This window comes from Fusarium fujikuroi, chromosome FFUJ_chr08 (genome assembly GCF_900079805.1).
Source record: "Fusarium fujikuroi IMI 58289 draft genome, chromosome FFUJ_chr08".
In the NCBI taxonomy this organism is placed as follows: domain Eukaryota; kingdom Fungi; phylum Ascomycota; class Sordariomycetes; order Hypocreales; family Nectriaceae; genus Fusarium; species Fusarium fujikuroi.
In genome coordinates, this window is record NC_036629.1 from 1,440,254 (window position 1) to 1,455,653 (window position 15,400).

Sequence of the window (15,400 nt, forward strand, 5' to 3'; positions counted from 1 at the left end):
GCGATCAGACCGCGAGCGGTAGTTCAGGACGGCGAATCAATCGAGCGCGCACAATCAGATTATTGTTCGATATTTGGCGAACAGTATTATCACAAAATAGAGAGATGACTGTTCGTACGTCGTCGAGAATTCGATGTCGCTAGCGTCGTGATGTTGATGGAGTCTGGCGATGAAATGGGTCGCGTCTTGGAGAAATTTTGGCGCGAATTGACTGGCCTCAGCTTCGTGACATCTTGACGCGCAGTTCCAGGGGAAAAAAGCTTCATCACGTGATATATGTATTAGCTAAGCATTTTGCACTGGCCCGCTCCGTAGTACCTACCTTAGATAGCTTAATCTTTTAACGAGATCCACATGACAACGATTGATAGTTCAGATGCTTCCTGTTTCTAGAGGCTGCAGCTGTTTTCTATATGCAGCCTTGTCAGGTTTCCCGAGGAGATTATTTTGGTCAATTGGTTTAGTCGTGAGCTTGTCAACGCAGTTCTTAAACGTCCAGACGCAGACTGAGATCCAGCCTATAGCGGTTATCGTTATGGTACCGTCTTACACATTTATGACAAACCAGTCTCAGATCAACAGAATGAAGCATCATATAGAGACGCGAATATCTTCTTTAGTTAGAAGACAAATCAATGTAGCTGTTTTATGATACTCAAGCTGTCATGTGAATGGATATCACTTGAGCCGATTCGGCATTTTAATCCACATGCCGTCGGTTCCCGGTCTGGCCGATGGCGGCGGTAGAGCAAGCGGCCTCGACCTCGGGCCGTTAACAACCGTCGCCGACTTGACCTTACCTACATTACTCACTCTTGGACCTGGAGAGGGCAGCTGAATTGCCATCACCACAACCCAACAACACCCTCACGATGCTTCCGACCGCGAAACGAGTGCTGGCACAAAGGGCCACTGGCCTCATGGCGCGCGCGCACGCCTACAGCCTCGGCGCACAACGGCAGCGCCTGCAATCCACATTGGCAATCCTCGAACAGAAGGATGGTGTACTCAACCACAGCTCGTTGAGCGCCTTCACAGCTGCGAAGAAGTTGGGTGGACCAGTACACGGATTTATTGCTGGCAACAACATCAAGTCCGTGGCTGAGGAGATTGCCAAAGCTGAGGGCGTGGAAAAGATTATTGCTGTCGATAACAGTGCATATGAGAAGGTTGGTGGAAAGGTTCATGGATCTAATTGCACGCGCGCAACACTAACTCTCCAACAAGGGTCTCCCCGAGAACTATGCTCCCCTCTTGGTTGAGAATATCAAAAAAGGCGGTTACACACACGTCATCGCAGGCCACACTGCATTCGGCAAGAGTGTCATGCCTCGAGTGGCCGCTCTGCTCGATTCGCAGCAGATATCAGATATCACAGCAATTGAGAACGAGAACACATTCGTCCGTCCCATCTACGCTGGTAACGCGATCGCTACCGTTGAGTCTTCAGACTCTGTCAAGGTCATCACCATTCGAGGAACTGCATTCGCTGCTGGTCCTCTAGAGGGAGGTTCCGCCACCGTCGAGGATGGAGTCGACTCCAAGCCCGAGTCACCTACTGAGTGGGTGTCGGAAGATTTGGCCAAGTCAGACCGACCTGATCTTTCAACTGCAAGCCGCGTCGTGTCCGGAGGCCGTGGTCTCAAGTCCAAGGAGGAGTTCGACAAGGTCATGCTTCCCCTCGCTGATGCCCTTAGTGCTGCTGTCGGTGCCTCTCGTGCTGCTGTTGACAGTGGCTATGCCGATAACAGTCTGCAGGTGGGTCAAACAGGCAAGGTTGTTGCTCCTCAGTTGTACATGGCCGTGGGCATCTCGGGTGCGATTCAGCATCTTGCGGGTATGAAGGACAGCAAGGTCATTGCTGCGATTAACAAGGATCCTGATGCTCCCATCTTCCAGGTTGCCGATGTTGGTCTGGTTGGTGACTTATTCGAAAAGGTACCTGAGCTGACTGAGAAGGTCAAGAGCTCCTAAGCATCTAGATGTACGGGGTGTGAAGTACAGAGTGATGTAATATACAAACAGTTAAAGTGCCCGTCTCTGGTATTATTCGAGGACAGCCAACATTTCATCCGTGCTTGTGAATTTCTCTCTCTCTTTTCCATTCTTTTGCCCACGCTCTCGTTCTGCGCGGTCAATATGTCTCCAGTCGTCCCAAGCAACGGCTCGACATGTTGATGGCCCAGCATCGTGTCTCAGGCCCTCCCACCCTGTCACACTGTCATGATTTGAAGCATTGAGGAAGCGACCGCCTGATAGCCAGTCATGAATAATCGCCTCACCTGTCGTGAAGGCGTCCTGCATAGTTGATGCGATCACTCCAGTCGGGCCGTTCTTGACCCAACCGGCGCAGTATACTCCGGGGACCCTCTCATTGTGAGCACTCCCAGCATGTGTATCAGAAACCATCCTCGTCACTCTACCAAGGCCGTCGTTGTCGACGACGCCGCGACGATCATCAAATTGAATACCAATTTCAGCAAACCCAGGCAGAGCTACGGATTTGTATCCAACTGAGCGGAAGACAACATCAGATGGCAGGATAGCGGTCTTGCCAGTGGCTTTGACAGATGACTTGGGGTCAAATGGTGCTGCGAGTTCTGTAATGTCGAATTCAGTACTTGCCACCTTGGATGGAGCATCCTGGTTTCCGAGAAAATGCTTTGGTGAGAGACAGCTATCCAGAGACCATGACTTGGAGGCTGTTTCGTTGGGGGTTGATGAGCCCTTCAACAGGACTTCCATGAGTCGTTTTGAGGCACGTGGCAAAGACTTTAGATCCTCGGGAACGAGGGATCGATTGAAGGGTAAAAACCCCACGTCTCTTAGTTTCATGAGTTCCCGCACCTCTTTGATGGTGAATGAAGCCTGTCATGTGTTAGAGGTGTGATGATTGAGCCATCAATAGCGAGACCTACCTGCATCGGCCCTCTTCTTCCTACTACATGGACTCTCTTGACTCTGCTTCTCGACAGCGTCTCAAGCGCCTTCTCTGTAATGTCTGTTTTTCTGAGAACGTCGATGTCTTCCAAAAGCATTCGTGCAACGTCGAGAGCAACGTTTCCCTGGCCGATAACAACAGCCTCATCGGCTTGTGAGAGGTCCAGGTCTAAGCCCGAACATCCAGGAAGACCGTTGTACCATCCTACAACTTCGCGAGCTGAGTGAATACCGCTGAGGGTCGATTCGCCTGGGATACCGAGCTTTTTGTCTTGGGATGCTCCATATGCGAAAAGAACAGCATCGTAGTGCCGCATTAGCTTATGCAACTCTACTGTACAATGCTTCAAGGAGTTGCCAGGATGGCCAATAGAAACGTTACCAATGAATGTGAAATTGGGCTGCGATGCAATTTCATCAAACTTATCTTGGCAATTCTGTTGTTGTGTGAGCGAGTATCCTAGTCTACTAGTTGTTCTGTAGGGTAACCCACCTTGACCTCTGGATGATCTGGAGCAACGCCATGACGAACCAGACCGAACGGTACGGGAAGACTCTCATACATGTCAACTTTCACTCCTGACACTTTCGCCATTACCCGGTAGGCAGTATAGAAACCGGCGGGTCCGGATCCTACTACTGCCATGCGAAATGGCGCATCCGGAGATCGAGAAGTTTGCTGAAGCGTAGAGGAGAAACATTGAGCAGGAATTACGTTGAAAACCCGAGGCACTGTATTGAGGCGACGGCAGTGCCGTGCTATTAAGCACATCATCATTCGCGGCTGGTGATGATGATTCTATATACTGTACCTAAATAGTCAGAGAACGAGTTCACCCAAGGAACAACGGGTCTATCGCCGACCGGTCTTGGCTGGGGTCCGACCTCCGATGCGGCGTCGACTTACAGAATGCGGCAGCGCAGACGTCACGTTGCCGTGCCAACACGGCCCGCCCCATGTACACAAGTTTCGTCAGAGACATACATGCGACACCATTGTTCTCAACAAGACCCCCCCCTCGGCCCCCCAGTTTCTCGGATAACAAACAATCTCATTATAACGACTCGCCAGTTGTACGTGATTGAACAACCGTCCATTTCCCGGGCCCCATATCATATTGTCTTCGTTCCAGCACGAGGCGCACCCTCAACCAACAATTCACTATCGCGCAAATTCAAGCGCATCGCGCTGCGACTACAGACATGGCTCCGTCGCAAGCGCCTTTTCTTTACAGCGCCGTCCACAGCGACTCGCGCTTCCCGGAGCCCAAGTTTGATCCCAAGGCTGTCACAAGAGCAAGCTGGGAACCTCCCAAGCCACGAAAGAAGCCCAATGGACCGCTTGTGTCTTTCAACACGCATCCTGAGTAAGTACTATGGCGTTGCCTCAGCACCGGATCTCAATGCTAACTAACTATTCCTCAGTATGCACCAGGTTCTTACCTATAGGACCAACGAGTATGCTTCTATGAGCCCGCGCAGTAAGCGCTTCATCAAATGGCTCCGTCATGTTCAATCTGGGCTGCGCGTATTGCAGCTAGTATCAGCTCTTGGACTGCTTACGCTGATGATCCTGATTGACAAGGTGCCCAGTCTGGAGGGCTGGGTTATGAGAATTACCGTAAGAGCCTAATACTCTAACAATGTTCGCAAGCTGTATCTGACTTATGATCTAGCCTGGCGTTGTGATATTACACTGCATCTACGGGATTTATCATCTCTCTCGTAACGCTGCAGGACGATCGCCTGCATCTTCTGCATCCTACCAGCTCTTCTGCGGCGTCACCGATCTTGGTGTCGCTCCTCTCTACGCCTTTGGTGCCCTATCAGTGCGCACCAAGAGCGAAGACTGGATTACCCGCCTCTCGGACCAATCGCTCATGAATACCTTCAAGCCTGTTCTTTTCTACACCTTTGTTGCAGCCGGTGGTCTCCATCTCATCAGCTTAGCGATTGCTGGTTGGCTGGGCTTCATGTTCCGCAAGATCAGCTTGATGCCTCCTGATATGAACCCTCTCGAGAGTCACTTGACTGCTCGACCAATGCACAAGAGGAACAAGTCCTCGGTGATGACCGCTAGCACTATGGACAGTGATGCCCGCCTGTCGACGCCCCGAAGTGCTCGCCGGGAATCTCTCGTGCCTCAAGAAGGTATTCATGATGGCATTGACGCACCACGCGCCATTCCTTTCACTCATACCCGCAACGGATCGAGCACGACAATTGGAACTCGAGACTCCCGTACCAAGCTCCCCCCACCTCCACAGTACCAGAGAGGCCCTGGAAGTCCTCGTCGTGAGCGTCGCGATTCGGCTGCTTCAAGGGCCACCACACGAACTACTGCCACCCGTTCAATTTACCACGATGCCTATAGCGAGATCCCCCTCGACGACCAGGCAGGATCTCGCCCATCTAGCAGCTACAACAGGCATAGCCAACCTCGCCCGGCTAGATTTACCGAGACCTGGATGCCTACCGACTCACTCATCTCCCGAACGAATCAACGAAACCGTGAACTGGAAGCGGCGAAGACAAGTGCTGCGAACCGCGAAAACAAGTCATATGAGGCCTTGGCTCAACGATACGCGCATGACGATTCTGATTCCGAATATGGTGATGAAAACAACCCATCTTACGACCTTGGTGTTAATGGCGATGAGCTTCGCCCTCACCCCCTTCGCCTGAACCCCCCTGCTGCACAGCAAGAACGCAAATCCCCCCCTCGCGCCAAGACCCCATTCTTCCCGTTCAAGAACTCATTAACCGATATCAGCACAAACGCGAGACGTGCCAGTGCGAGCAGGGATATCGCTGATGAGAAGCCCGGATTGGCTCCCGGCAACCGTCAGAGCTCTATTCAACCAGAATCTGAGTTTTATGCGAGATCATACGGAGAACTTCAGAGTGCAACCCCCCCTATTATGATTGGCAGTGATAATCGCAAGGTCTCCACGGGTAATGATTACAATCAGAACACTTCCACGACATATGGACGACGTAATGTTAGTGGTAAGATGGTAGAAGAAGGCCGAGCGGCAGGGAACCGATATTCTTTTCTCGATGGCCGTAAACCCCTCACGGAAAGGAGATGAGAACAGGGGGATATGTGTTTCAGTGTTTGTTGATGATTTTTAAATGCAGGATGCGTCAAAGTTTGAATGTTTGGCAAGGATAAGGTTTGGAGACATGGCAAGATATCCGGATATGTAGTTTATTAGGTAGTTTGGGTGTTTGATAATACAAAAGTCTCAAATCATGAATTTCTCCCACATCCGCACCGCTACTGAACAGTACTATTCGCCATTCAAGTACGCTCGCCAAGATACCGATGGAGCCTGCAAGTTGTCGTCCCTCCACCCCTTCGCATCCCACGAGTCCAATTGACACAGATGTCTCATCGTTGGACGGCCATGCGGGCAGTTCCAAGGCTTGTCCAACTCTGCCATATGCCGCACAAGTGTCTCCATTTGCCCATGCGTCAAAGCCTTCCCAATCATGACACTGCTGCGACATGCCCTTGATGCAAACACCTTCCTCACTTTGGAGGGACGGGGAATATGCTTCGACTCAGATGATTCCTCACCAAGCAATGCTATCAGTTCTTCAAGGTCAGTGATCGAGAAGGTCACCTCACGACTCATGGGGAGCGCCAGGACTTCACACCTTGAGCCCACGGGTTCATCCCCAGTCATGTCGACATGGACCTTGAACCCGTTAGCCTCAATGGCAGGGATATTTTGTAACACAATTTCTTCTTCCAGTGCTGTCAGCTCTAGCCTTTTCGGGTGAACTAGTCGTTGAGACTGTACTGTCTGGATCTCTTGCAATCTCTCAAAGTTATACTTCTCGTCTGTTGCGTGTTGGTCAATGATAAACAACTCGTCCTTCTGAGCTACCTCGATGTCTTCCTCCGATTTGGTGCTCGCGGGACGTGTTGCGATGATGAAACCCATGTTAAATTGCCCGGCTATTTTCATTTTTAGAAAATCCTTGCGAGCTATAGTAAGTGACAATTTCTCTTCCGCATTGGCTGCCGCAAGATCTGTCACTTCTTCATCGACAGTCGTACAATCTTGACTTGGACTGAGGTTATTCTTCCATGATTCCAACACCAGCTTGATGAGACTTTCGTCCGTTCGTAGGTGTTGTAGTAGTTGGGCCGTAGACTCTTTCTTCCGGACACTAGACTTGAGAGATTGAGTCTTATGATCCGTTGTGGCAGGTTCAACCGCAAATGTGAAGGGCGTAATATCAGACAAGTCCCTTGTTTCCGTCTGTTTTTCTAGTCGATCGCTCCCAGCAACCGGAATAGCTGGCTCACTGACAGCTTTCCCATCCTTGTTCGCATTGGATGTGTCGCTGTCGCTGTTTGTATCTATGCCTTCAGAATCGGAAATTTCATCACCCTTGCCCGCTCTCTCCTTACGAAAAGATATCTCCCTTTCTGTCGCGCCGCTGCCAGCTGCATATATCTGTGTCAGGCGGCTTCCGAAAGATGGCTTTGGATCGTCAACCTCCATTTCGTCCTCAGAAACAGCCACATTATTGGCATGACCATCAGGGGTACTCGCAACATCCTGTATGATCTCATCACCAATGACTATCGTAGCGGCCTCAGATCTTGTCTTTTCCCGTGGCGTCTTCGCCGGGCTAGTGTGGGAGCTCTCGACTTGTCCACGCCTCAGTGGTCTCGTAGCAGGAATCTGGGGCTCAGTCTCAAGCAATTCTGATGATTTCCTCTTAATGGGAGAAGAGCCAGTCTTCATAACACTGTTTACTTTCAGTTGCTTGTTGAAATCGCGCACAGGGAGTGGCTTCCCAGCATCATTCTCATCACTGCCTGAAGAGAGTGAGGGACTCCGGATAAAGAGGCTTGGCTCTTCTCGCCTCATGGAAGGACGTACGGATGGTTTTTGATTCTGTGCAAAAGTTGACGCTGTGGCGCTTCGGTCTTTTGGCCGCGACGTTGATCCCCTCTCTACCCATCCACTGATCAGATTTTGACTATTAATCTTTTTCTCTAATGATTTTGACCCGCCAACCCTCCTTACGGCACCAAGTGGCACCTTGTCATTGGCGCTGCCTTCGTAATTGTCTCCATCTGATTCGACTTCAGGCTGGGAATCATCCAGAGGCTTCTGAGAAGTGATCGATAATGGTTTGAAGGACGTGTTAGTAGTTGACTGCTTCTCGGTGCGGTTCTTGAAGGGCAAGAGCTGAGAGGTCGGGACTGAGTAATCTTGCGAGTCGAAAAGGGCTGCCAGGGAAGTGCGTAGGTTATCAAGCAGTATGTTTTGATCATGTAACAATATACTCCTCTTGTCTGGACTGACATTGACGTCGTACATGTGGGTATCGAGCTGAATATCCGCTAGAATAAAAGGAGCTTGTGAGTTGTTGTAAGCCTTGTACACCTCGTTAAATGCCTTTGAGAATTGGGGCAAGCCACATGGCCTCCCGTTCACAAAGAACATCTGGCGATCTGGAGTTTGGCGTCCATCACCATGAGAAGGCCGGGAAACATGCCCCACGACACGGACATCCCTAGAGCTTGATTCGTGTTTTTGGTCAATTTGCAGAGTTGGACCGCCTGTGGAATCATGCATTTCCAGAGTCAAATCGAGGGGCACAAGGACCGTCATCGTCTTTGCACCAAAGATATTGATGATGTTTTCTCTTGTGGTCGGATTACCCTTGGTCGAAAATAGGTGAATTCTTTTCCCTTTGCTTGGTTGCTGAGACACGGAGAATTTGAGATTGGTTTGAATACAAGCGTATTGTCCAAGGAGGGCGATGACCTTATTCCACTCTCGCTTTATGTTTCGCTCAAGCTCACGCCGACGAACAGGCAGGTTGTGGAAGAGACGCTCAACTGAAACGGTTGTGCCTTTTGAAGCTGCAACAACTGCAGTTCCTTTGAGGGCCCCTGATGGCTCGAAGCTGAGCTTGGTCCCCTTAGGAGCTTGGCCCTGCTGGCAAGTCGTGATGCTCACAATTGACAAAGCACATAATGAGGCTAATGCTTCACCCCGGAAACCAAATGTCTCTAACGTAGCTATATCCGAGTATGAAGAGAGCTTTGACGTATGGTGCTTGAGAGCTACTGATGGATAGTTGGCAGGGGCGATGCCAGACCCATTGTCAGCCACCTCGACGAGATCAAGTCCTTGGTTTTTGAAACGAACATCTGTGGGAAGGTCAGTCAGAATACTCCATTTATTGCTGCCGATGGATTGTTCGATCGGAACGGTCGGATACCCACCTATGCTTGTTGCCCCAGCATCGACGCTGTTCTCAACCAGTTCCTTCACAACAGAGCAAAGGTCGACTATAACCTGGCCGGACTGGATCTGATGAACCTGGGAAAGTTAGCATAATGATATAGGCGATTGTGAATATGCCATGTACCGTGCGTCCATCGATCTGTTTTATAGTTGCCATGTGGACCTTTTCATACAGAGGTTCACGCAGGACCTTGCACATGATACCAATAACGCAGCCAAGTGTGATGAGACCTCAATGCGACTATGATTACGGCACCATTTGAAGGTTGTGAGAAGACCGTAGCTTTAATTTCTTTTGCAAATGTGCAGAATTTAAAAAAAAACAAATTCGAAATCAGACTCAAGTACTCATCTGGTCCGTCTATCTTTCATCATGACGGGAGGTGCCATATGCATGAATACAAATTGGATTATGGATGGAGGACCTACCTAACCGCTCATGGAAAGATAAGGTACTCCCTCATTTATCACATATTCCTATAACGGGTTGCCAATCCCCGTGAATTCATCTAAGGTAGGTACTTAGCTACGTAGGTACGTCACCTAGAATCCTAGATGCACTCGACGAGATGATTTTGCGTCAGACGGAAGCCTCGACCTGTGAGATTTCTTTTTCGTCATGTGCCTGCATGGAGAGGGTGACACTGCATGTCCAAAATCCCGCTCCTAGACAGCTTCGGACTGGTTCAGAAACCAAGATACGAAATAGAGCCATGAATCTGTAGTACTTATGCTGAGTCTCACGCTATCAGAAGGAAGATGAAGGATAACGATAGGTCATAGGAGACATTCGATTGAGGTCTCCTGGCCTTGGATTTGCCTGCATCAGACAGTCTCACTGGAGCTACGGAGTACGTCCTGAGGCTTTCGCTTTCGAGAGCAATGGCTCAAGAAGGAGATAAGAACTGAGTTCCCAGCCTTCCGATATTGACAGTCAACTAAAAGTGTTAACTCTGTAGCTCACTAGATATAGGTTGTAGAGCTACAAGTACTGAGTCCACATGGAGAAGGCTTAGCCTAGTAGGTGCCTGGGTACGTTGGCTTGGGTACTAAGAAAAACCCACTCAAGATGCGGCTCTACGAACAAGAACCCACAGGCGCCGATTCTCCGTCCCAGTTTCGATGGGTAAGACATGTCAAGTTTCTTGTTTTCCAACCTTTGTTCTGAGTTCAAGGAAGCTATCACTGGCCAAGACGGAAGACGGGCTCGGTGAGGCACTACTTGCAGCCTAACGCGGGACTAAAGAGGGAGAGGCGTTGGCGGTAGGCTGCGGAGCTAGAGAACTTTGTGAACTGTCGTGCATTTGGAGTGACGCAGTTGGCTCTTATCTTGAGGGCCAAGCAGCCTCTCAGCGCAAAGGGTGGATGAAGCGTTTGTGACGCTATCCCAGTCCATTTATGAGCATTAATCGAAAGGCTGGTCGAGACATAATGGGGTTTGCCCAGCAGAATCGGTAGTAACCGGCTGTGAACATGATAATTTTAAACGCGAGCAGCCGTATCCGTAGATACACTAGCTTGGCTTCACAAATGATCCTTCAGAAAACGTTTGACGAGCCTGTAATTAAATGGCTGCAGAAAATCCCTGCCACGATGCAGTGAGTGACAGGACGACGAGGTGATTGATGACCAATTCCCTGTCAATTTCCATCCATGGCTTGTTGGGGGTTCTCCCGCTAATGGCACAGATTTCTCCAAATGTGTGGCGCTTAAAAACCAGCCCCCATGGAAGGGGAAAAAAGGGGACACACAACGTTTTAGTGGTTCCGACTCGGCTGATGAGTGGGAGAAGCCATCGACACATCCAATCCAATTTCCCACCCACATTCATTGGGTTCAGAAGGGACTGGGGAATCGGCATGCGGCATAGGTAGTTAGTTAGTACCCGACTCTGTACTTGCTCACTAACCTACCTACTGGTAGGTAACTTACCTTTATATTGAACATTCATCTTGCTTTCAATCAAATTGTTCGTTCGCTAACCACTCAAAATTGGCTGCAGCCACTGTCGTTCTCGCTGTTTCTATTTAATTGTATTTGTCGTTGCAAAAGCTTGGACGAATATTCGTTTCGTCGCTACCTCGCACTGGATCCATGTTGGAGAGTCTAGAAAGTGGTCAAACCACCACAACCCCCGGTTGCATCTTGTCGCAAACGGGTCTTCTGCTGTTACGAAATCTCCAATCGCGCCTTCACCGACCCTCACTAAAATAAAACCCCTGCTGGATTTCTCTCGTAGTGCTCTGCCTACCAAACCTGTCCGTCCTACCAAGCCAAGCGAATACTGTAAGCGTCGTTGGCTCGCTCGTCCTTGATCTTTAATCTTAGCTTCCACCTCCAACCTCGACCTCGACCTCAACCTTGACCTCAGCCTTGGCCTGACCACGTTTACCGAAGCCGCCCCCAATTAACCTAAAGATCGCCGCGACCCTCGACACTTGGGCAGTAAGCACCTCTCCCTCTATATTCATTTCTGCCTCCTCTCGATTCAGGCTCGCGGCGAGTCTTCACGCGCCTTCTCCATGAAGAGGCGCTCCCCCGGGTCGGCCGACGACGGTGACGAATCCTCCCTCGACTCCGATGTTCCCGACCCCGATCCTAATTCAAAAACGCGCATATCACCCGCGCGAGCTCGAAGACCGAGTAGTCTTAATTGGAAGCCCTCCAACGATCGCAATGGCAGAAACGGCCAGCCTCGCGAAGAGCCTCGCCAAACCACCGCCCTGAAGCCCACCTCTCTTGCAGCACCATCAACCCCCGACATGGCTCTCGCTAGGACACCGACACAGTCTCCGTCGCCGAATCGACGCATACCCCGTCCACGGTTCTCCATCGTTGTTTTGCTCATTTCTGCATTGGGTATCGTCATTCTTATCAGTATCCTAAGGTCTCTTGTGACCAGTCAACTCGATCCAAAGGGTTGCCGGATGTCGTACATGCGCCCATCATATGTGCGCTTCACCGAGTTTGATACGGAGCATACACGCTTTGCAACCAAGTATTCTTTGTATCTGTATCGAGAACAAGGCATAGAGCCACCGGACAAGGTACGTCGAAGCGTCTTTCGCCCAACATCTCGTTCGTTTGGTAACTAAACTCGCATGCTGATAGCTTCTGGGCATCCCTGTCTTGTTCATCCCCGGAAACGCAGGCAGCTACAAGCAGGTCCGTCCAATCGCTGCCGAAGCCGCAAATTACTTTCACAATAGCCTTCAGCACGATCATGGGACTCTTGATGCCGGCGTCCGGAGTTTAGATTTCTTTACCGTGGATTTCAACGAGGATATCACAGCATTTCATGGCCAGACGCTTCTCGACCAAGCCGAATACCTTAATGAAGCTGTTCGCTACATACTGTCGCTTTACTCTGACCCCCAACGCGCAACTCGAGGGGGCCACCTCCCTGATCCGACATCAGTTATCGTTTTGGGACACTCTATGGGCGGAGTGGTCGCAAGAGCTATGCTTGTTCAGCCTAATTACCAAACGAATTCGATCAACACCATTATCACAATGTCGGCACCGCATGCTCGGCCCCCTGTCACTTTTGACGGGCAAATAGTTCAAATTTACGATGAGATCAACGATTATTGGCGTCAGGCTTATTCGCAAAAATGGGCAAACAACAACCCTTTGTGGCATGTTACTCTGGTTTCGATCGCCGGCGGTGGGTTAGACACGGTTGTTCCATCAGATTATGCAAGTCTCGAGTCTCTGGTCCCTCCAACACATGGTTTCACTGTCTTCACAACCGGTATACCGACTGTCTGGACAAGTATGGACCACCAGGCTATTCTTTGGTGTGACCAGTTTCGGAAAGTCATCACCAAGACTCTCTATGATATCGTCGATGTTCATCGAGGATCGCAAACCAAGCCGCGAGCTGATCGAATGAAGACTTTCAAAAAGCGATTTCTGACAGGAATGGAGCCAACTATGGAAAAGGACTTGCCACTGAAAGAAGCCACCACTCTTCTGACATTGAGCGACGACTCAAACTCGATTCTTCCAGCAGGACAGCGGCTCGTCCTTAGTCAAATCGGCCAGCAGCCGAAACCTCGAGCTCATCTGCTTCCCATCCCACCGCAGGGATCTCCCGAGGTCAAACGATTCACTGTTCTTACGGATGCTGCTTTAGACGAAGCTGGTGAAAATGGCAAGTTGGAAGTCTTGTTCTGCAGCGTATTCCCCTTCCAGTCTGGGCAAGCCACATCGCTATATCCATTCCAAATTGATCTCTCAACCGAGGATGGTGGTTCGACCAGGCTTGCTTGTAAGAACGCTGCTTCAGACCGGATTCTGCTGCCTGCGTCCACAGCCTCGTCTAGATATCCTTTCTACCTCGACCGAGAGCGAGAAATTATCCCTTTCTCATACCTTCAATATGATCTCGACCAGCTGCCCGATCACCAATTTGTGGCTATTATAGAGAAGTCTGTTTCAAGCACGCGCAGTTTCTTGATTGCCGAGTTCAGCGATCAGTCTGCGTTTTCGAAGAAAGAAGACACTAGTCTAGCGAAACTACTTTTATCTGGAATCACCGTGGACCTGCCTGCAAACCGGCCTCTGACTACAGAGGTCAACATCGCCTCGTTGCAGTCGGCTCTTCTTGCCTACAAGCTGGAAATCACAAGTCCCCATTGCCAAGCTGAAAAGGCCCTCTTCAGCCCTTTGGTCCGACAATATCTTGATCGGCCATACGAGTCCAAGTATTTTGTCAACGCTCAGTCTGTCGATGTCAGTTTGCATGGCGTGGCTCCCTATCTCCCTCCGTCGCTGGAATCTGGGGCTGAAAAGGGGGTTACCTTTCAAGTTTGGACAGATCCTTCATGCGGCTCAAATATTCACCTTCAAATCAAGCCTGATTTCTGGGGCAGCCTCGGCAAGCTCTACATGAGGTACCGGACCGTCTTTGCCGCTTTCCCTATGTTAACTGTTGCTCTCGTTTTGCGCAAGCAGTTCCGTGTTTACGACAGCTCAGGAGTTTTTATCTCATTCTCACAGAGTCTGGATTTGTGTCTCCGTCAGTCGATACCGCTACTGATCGTATCTCTGACGCTCTTGTCGATGTCAATGGAAGGGGTTCCAGCTACCTGGTTCGGCAGATGGTGGTACCAAGCGCCTGCTGCGCCCTTATCCATTGACTTTCATCGCCACGACATTCTTATTGGAACGGACGATCCCTTCTTCTGGTTTCTTGTTCCCCTGATTGGTGTCGTTTGCATTGGTGTTTGTGCCTTGGTTCACTACGTGACCAAAGTCTTCACGCACGTCCTTGGCGTCCTTTATTGGGCTCTAACCCTACTCTCCCTCTCAAGCGGAGCTGAAGAGGATGGAGTGGCGAGAACACCTGCATTTGTCCCGTCGACTCCCAAGAGGCGCATGATCACTACAGCCATTCTGCTGTTCCTCGTCTGGACATTCATTCCCTACCAATTTGCCTACCTGGTGGCATGCCTGGTGCAGCTTTTCACGGTGATACGAGCTCTTCGTATCAACGAAAATGCCCCTTCGGATGCAAACTCGAATTACTACCACTATGCACACTCTGTCCTGCTTCTAATGCTGTGGATTCTCCCGATCAACCTACCCATCCTAGCAGTATGGATTCGCAACTTGGCTGTTCATTGGCTCACGCCATTTTCTTCACACCATAATGTTCTTTCAATAATGCCTTTCATCCTTCTTGTGGAGAATCTGACAACAGGCAAGATGGTACCCCAAGTTGGTAGACTTTTTGGTTATGTAACAAGCCTGCTTCTTTTCGCGACAGCGCTCTACGCCGCCATGTATGGGATCTCTCACGCATATATGCTTCACTACTTGGTGAACATCATTGCTGCTTGGCTAGTCGTGTTGCATTCTACTAAGGACCCCTTCTCCCTAAGCGGACTCGGCGCGATTTTTGAAAGCAGCCCAACGGAGGAACACAAAAAGTCCAAAACTTCTTTATGAAGGACTCGATGACCATGATCATCCTGTGGATCATAATCTCTCGTGTTGCCACGCTTTTGTGCGTATCATCGCGTAGCATTGTACAAGGCACGACCATTCGGCGAACCATACACTTCCTACTTTGTTTTCTGTTCCCACGAATTACTATTCTTCCTGGTTGGTTTGCAGCGCGGGCTTGCCCGGTAATACCTATTTATTTTGCATGGTTTCGGAATCAACGT

The 15,400-nt window shown here is 50.1% G+C and overlaps 5 protein-coding genes; 3 read left to right on the plus strand and 2 right to left on the minus strand.

Annotated features, from left to right (window-relative positions):
* Positions 1-872: 872 nt before the first annotated feature.
* Positions 873-1,974, plus strand: FFUJ_12250 (probable electron transfer flavoprotein alpha chain precursor; the record flags this gene model as incomplete). XM_023581833.1 has 2 exons in its annotated part: positions 873-1,169; positions 1,228-1,974. 2 exons carry the CDS (start codon positions 873-875, stop codon positions 1,972-1,974), a joined length of 1,044 nt encoding a protein of 347 aa, XP_023434463.1.
* Positions 1,975-2,046: 72 nt separating this feature from the next.
* On the minus strand, positions 2,047-3,586 carry FFUJ_12251 (related to NADPH:adrenodoxin oxidoreductase precursor, mitochondrial; the record flags this gene model as incomplete). XM_023581834.1 has 3 exons in its annotated part: positions 2,047-2,868; positions 2,919-3,377; positions 3,434-3,586. 3 exons carry the CDS (start codon positions 3,584-3,586, stop codon positions 2,047-2,049), a joined length of 1,434 nt encoding a protein of 477 aa, XP_023434464.1.
* Positions 3,587-4,143: 557 nt separating this feature from the next.
* On the plus strand, positions 4,144-6,032 carry FFUJ_12252 (uncharacterized protein; the record flags this gene model as incomplete). XM_023581835.1 has 3 exons in its annotated part: positions 4,144-4,307; positions 4,366-4,561; positions 4,617-6,032. 3 exons carry the CDS (start codon positions 4,144-4,146, stop codon positions 6,030-6,032), a joined length of 1,776 nt encoding a protein of 591 aa, XP_023434465.1.
* Positions 6,033-6,233: 201 nt separating this feature from the next.
* FFUJ_12253 (related to DNA mismatch repair protein PMS1) lies at positions 6,234-9,423 on the minus strand (the record flags this gene model as incomplete). XM_023581836.1 has 4 exons in its annotated part: positions 6,234-7,780; positions 7,845-7,929; positions 7,992-9,299; positions 9,349-9,423. The coding sequence occupies 4 exons, from the start codon at positions 9,421-9,423 to the stop codon at positions 6,234-6,236; spliced, it is 3,015 nt and encodes a 1,004-aa protein (XP_023434466.1).
* A 2,323-nt stretch (positions 9,424-11,746) lies between these two features.
* FFUJ_12254 (probable sphingosine-1-phosphate lyase) lies at positions 11,747-15,179 on the plus strand (the record flags this gene model as incomplete). XM_023581837.1 has 2 exons in its annotated part: positions 11,747-12,271; positions 12,336-15,179. 2 exons carry the CDS (start codon positions 11,747-11,749, stop codon positions 15,177-15,179), a joined length of 3,369 nt encoding a protein of 1,122 aa, XP_023434467.1.
* Positions 15,180-15,400: the final 221 nt, after the last annotated feature.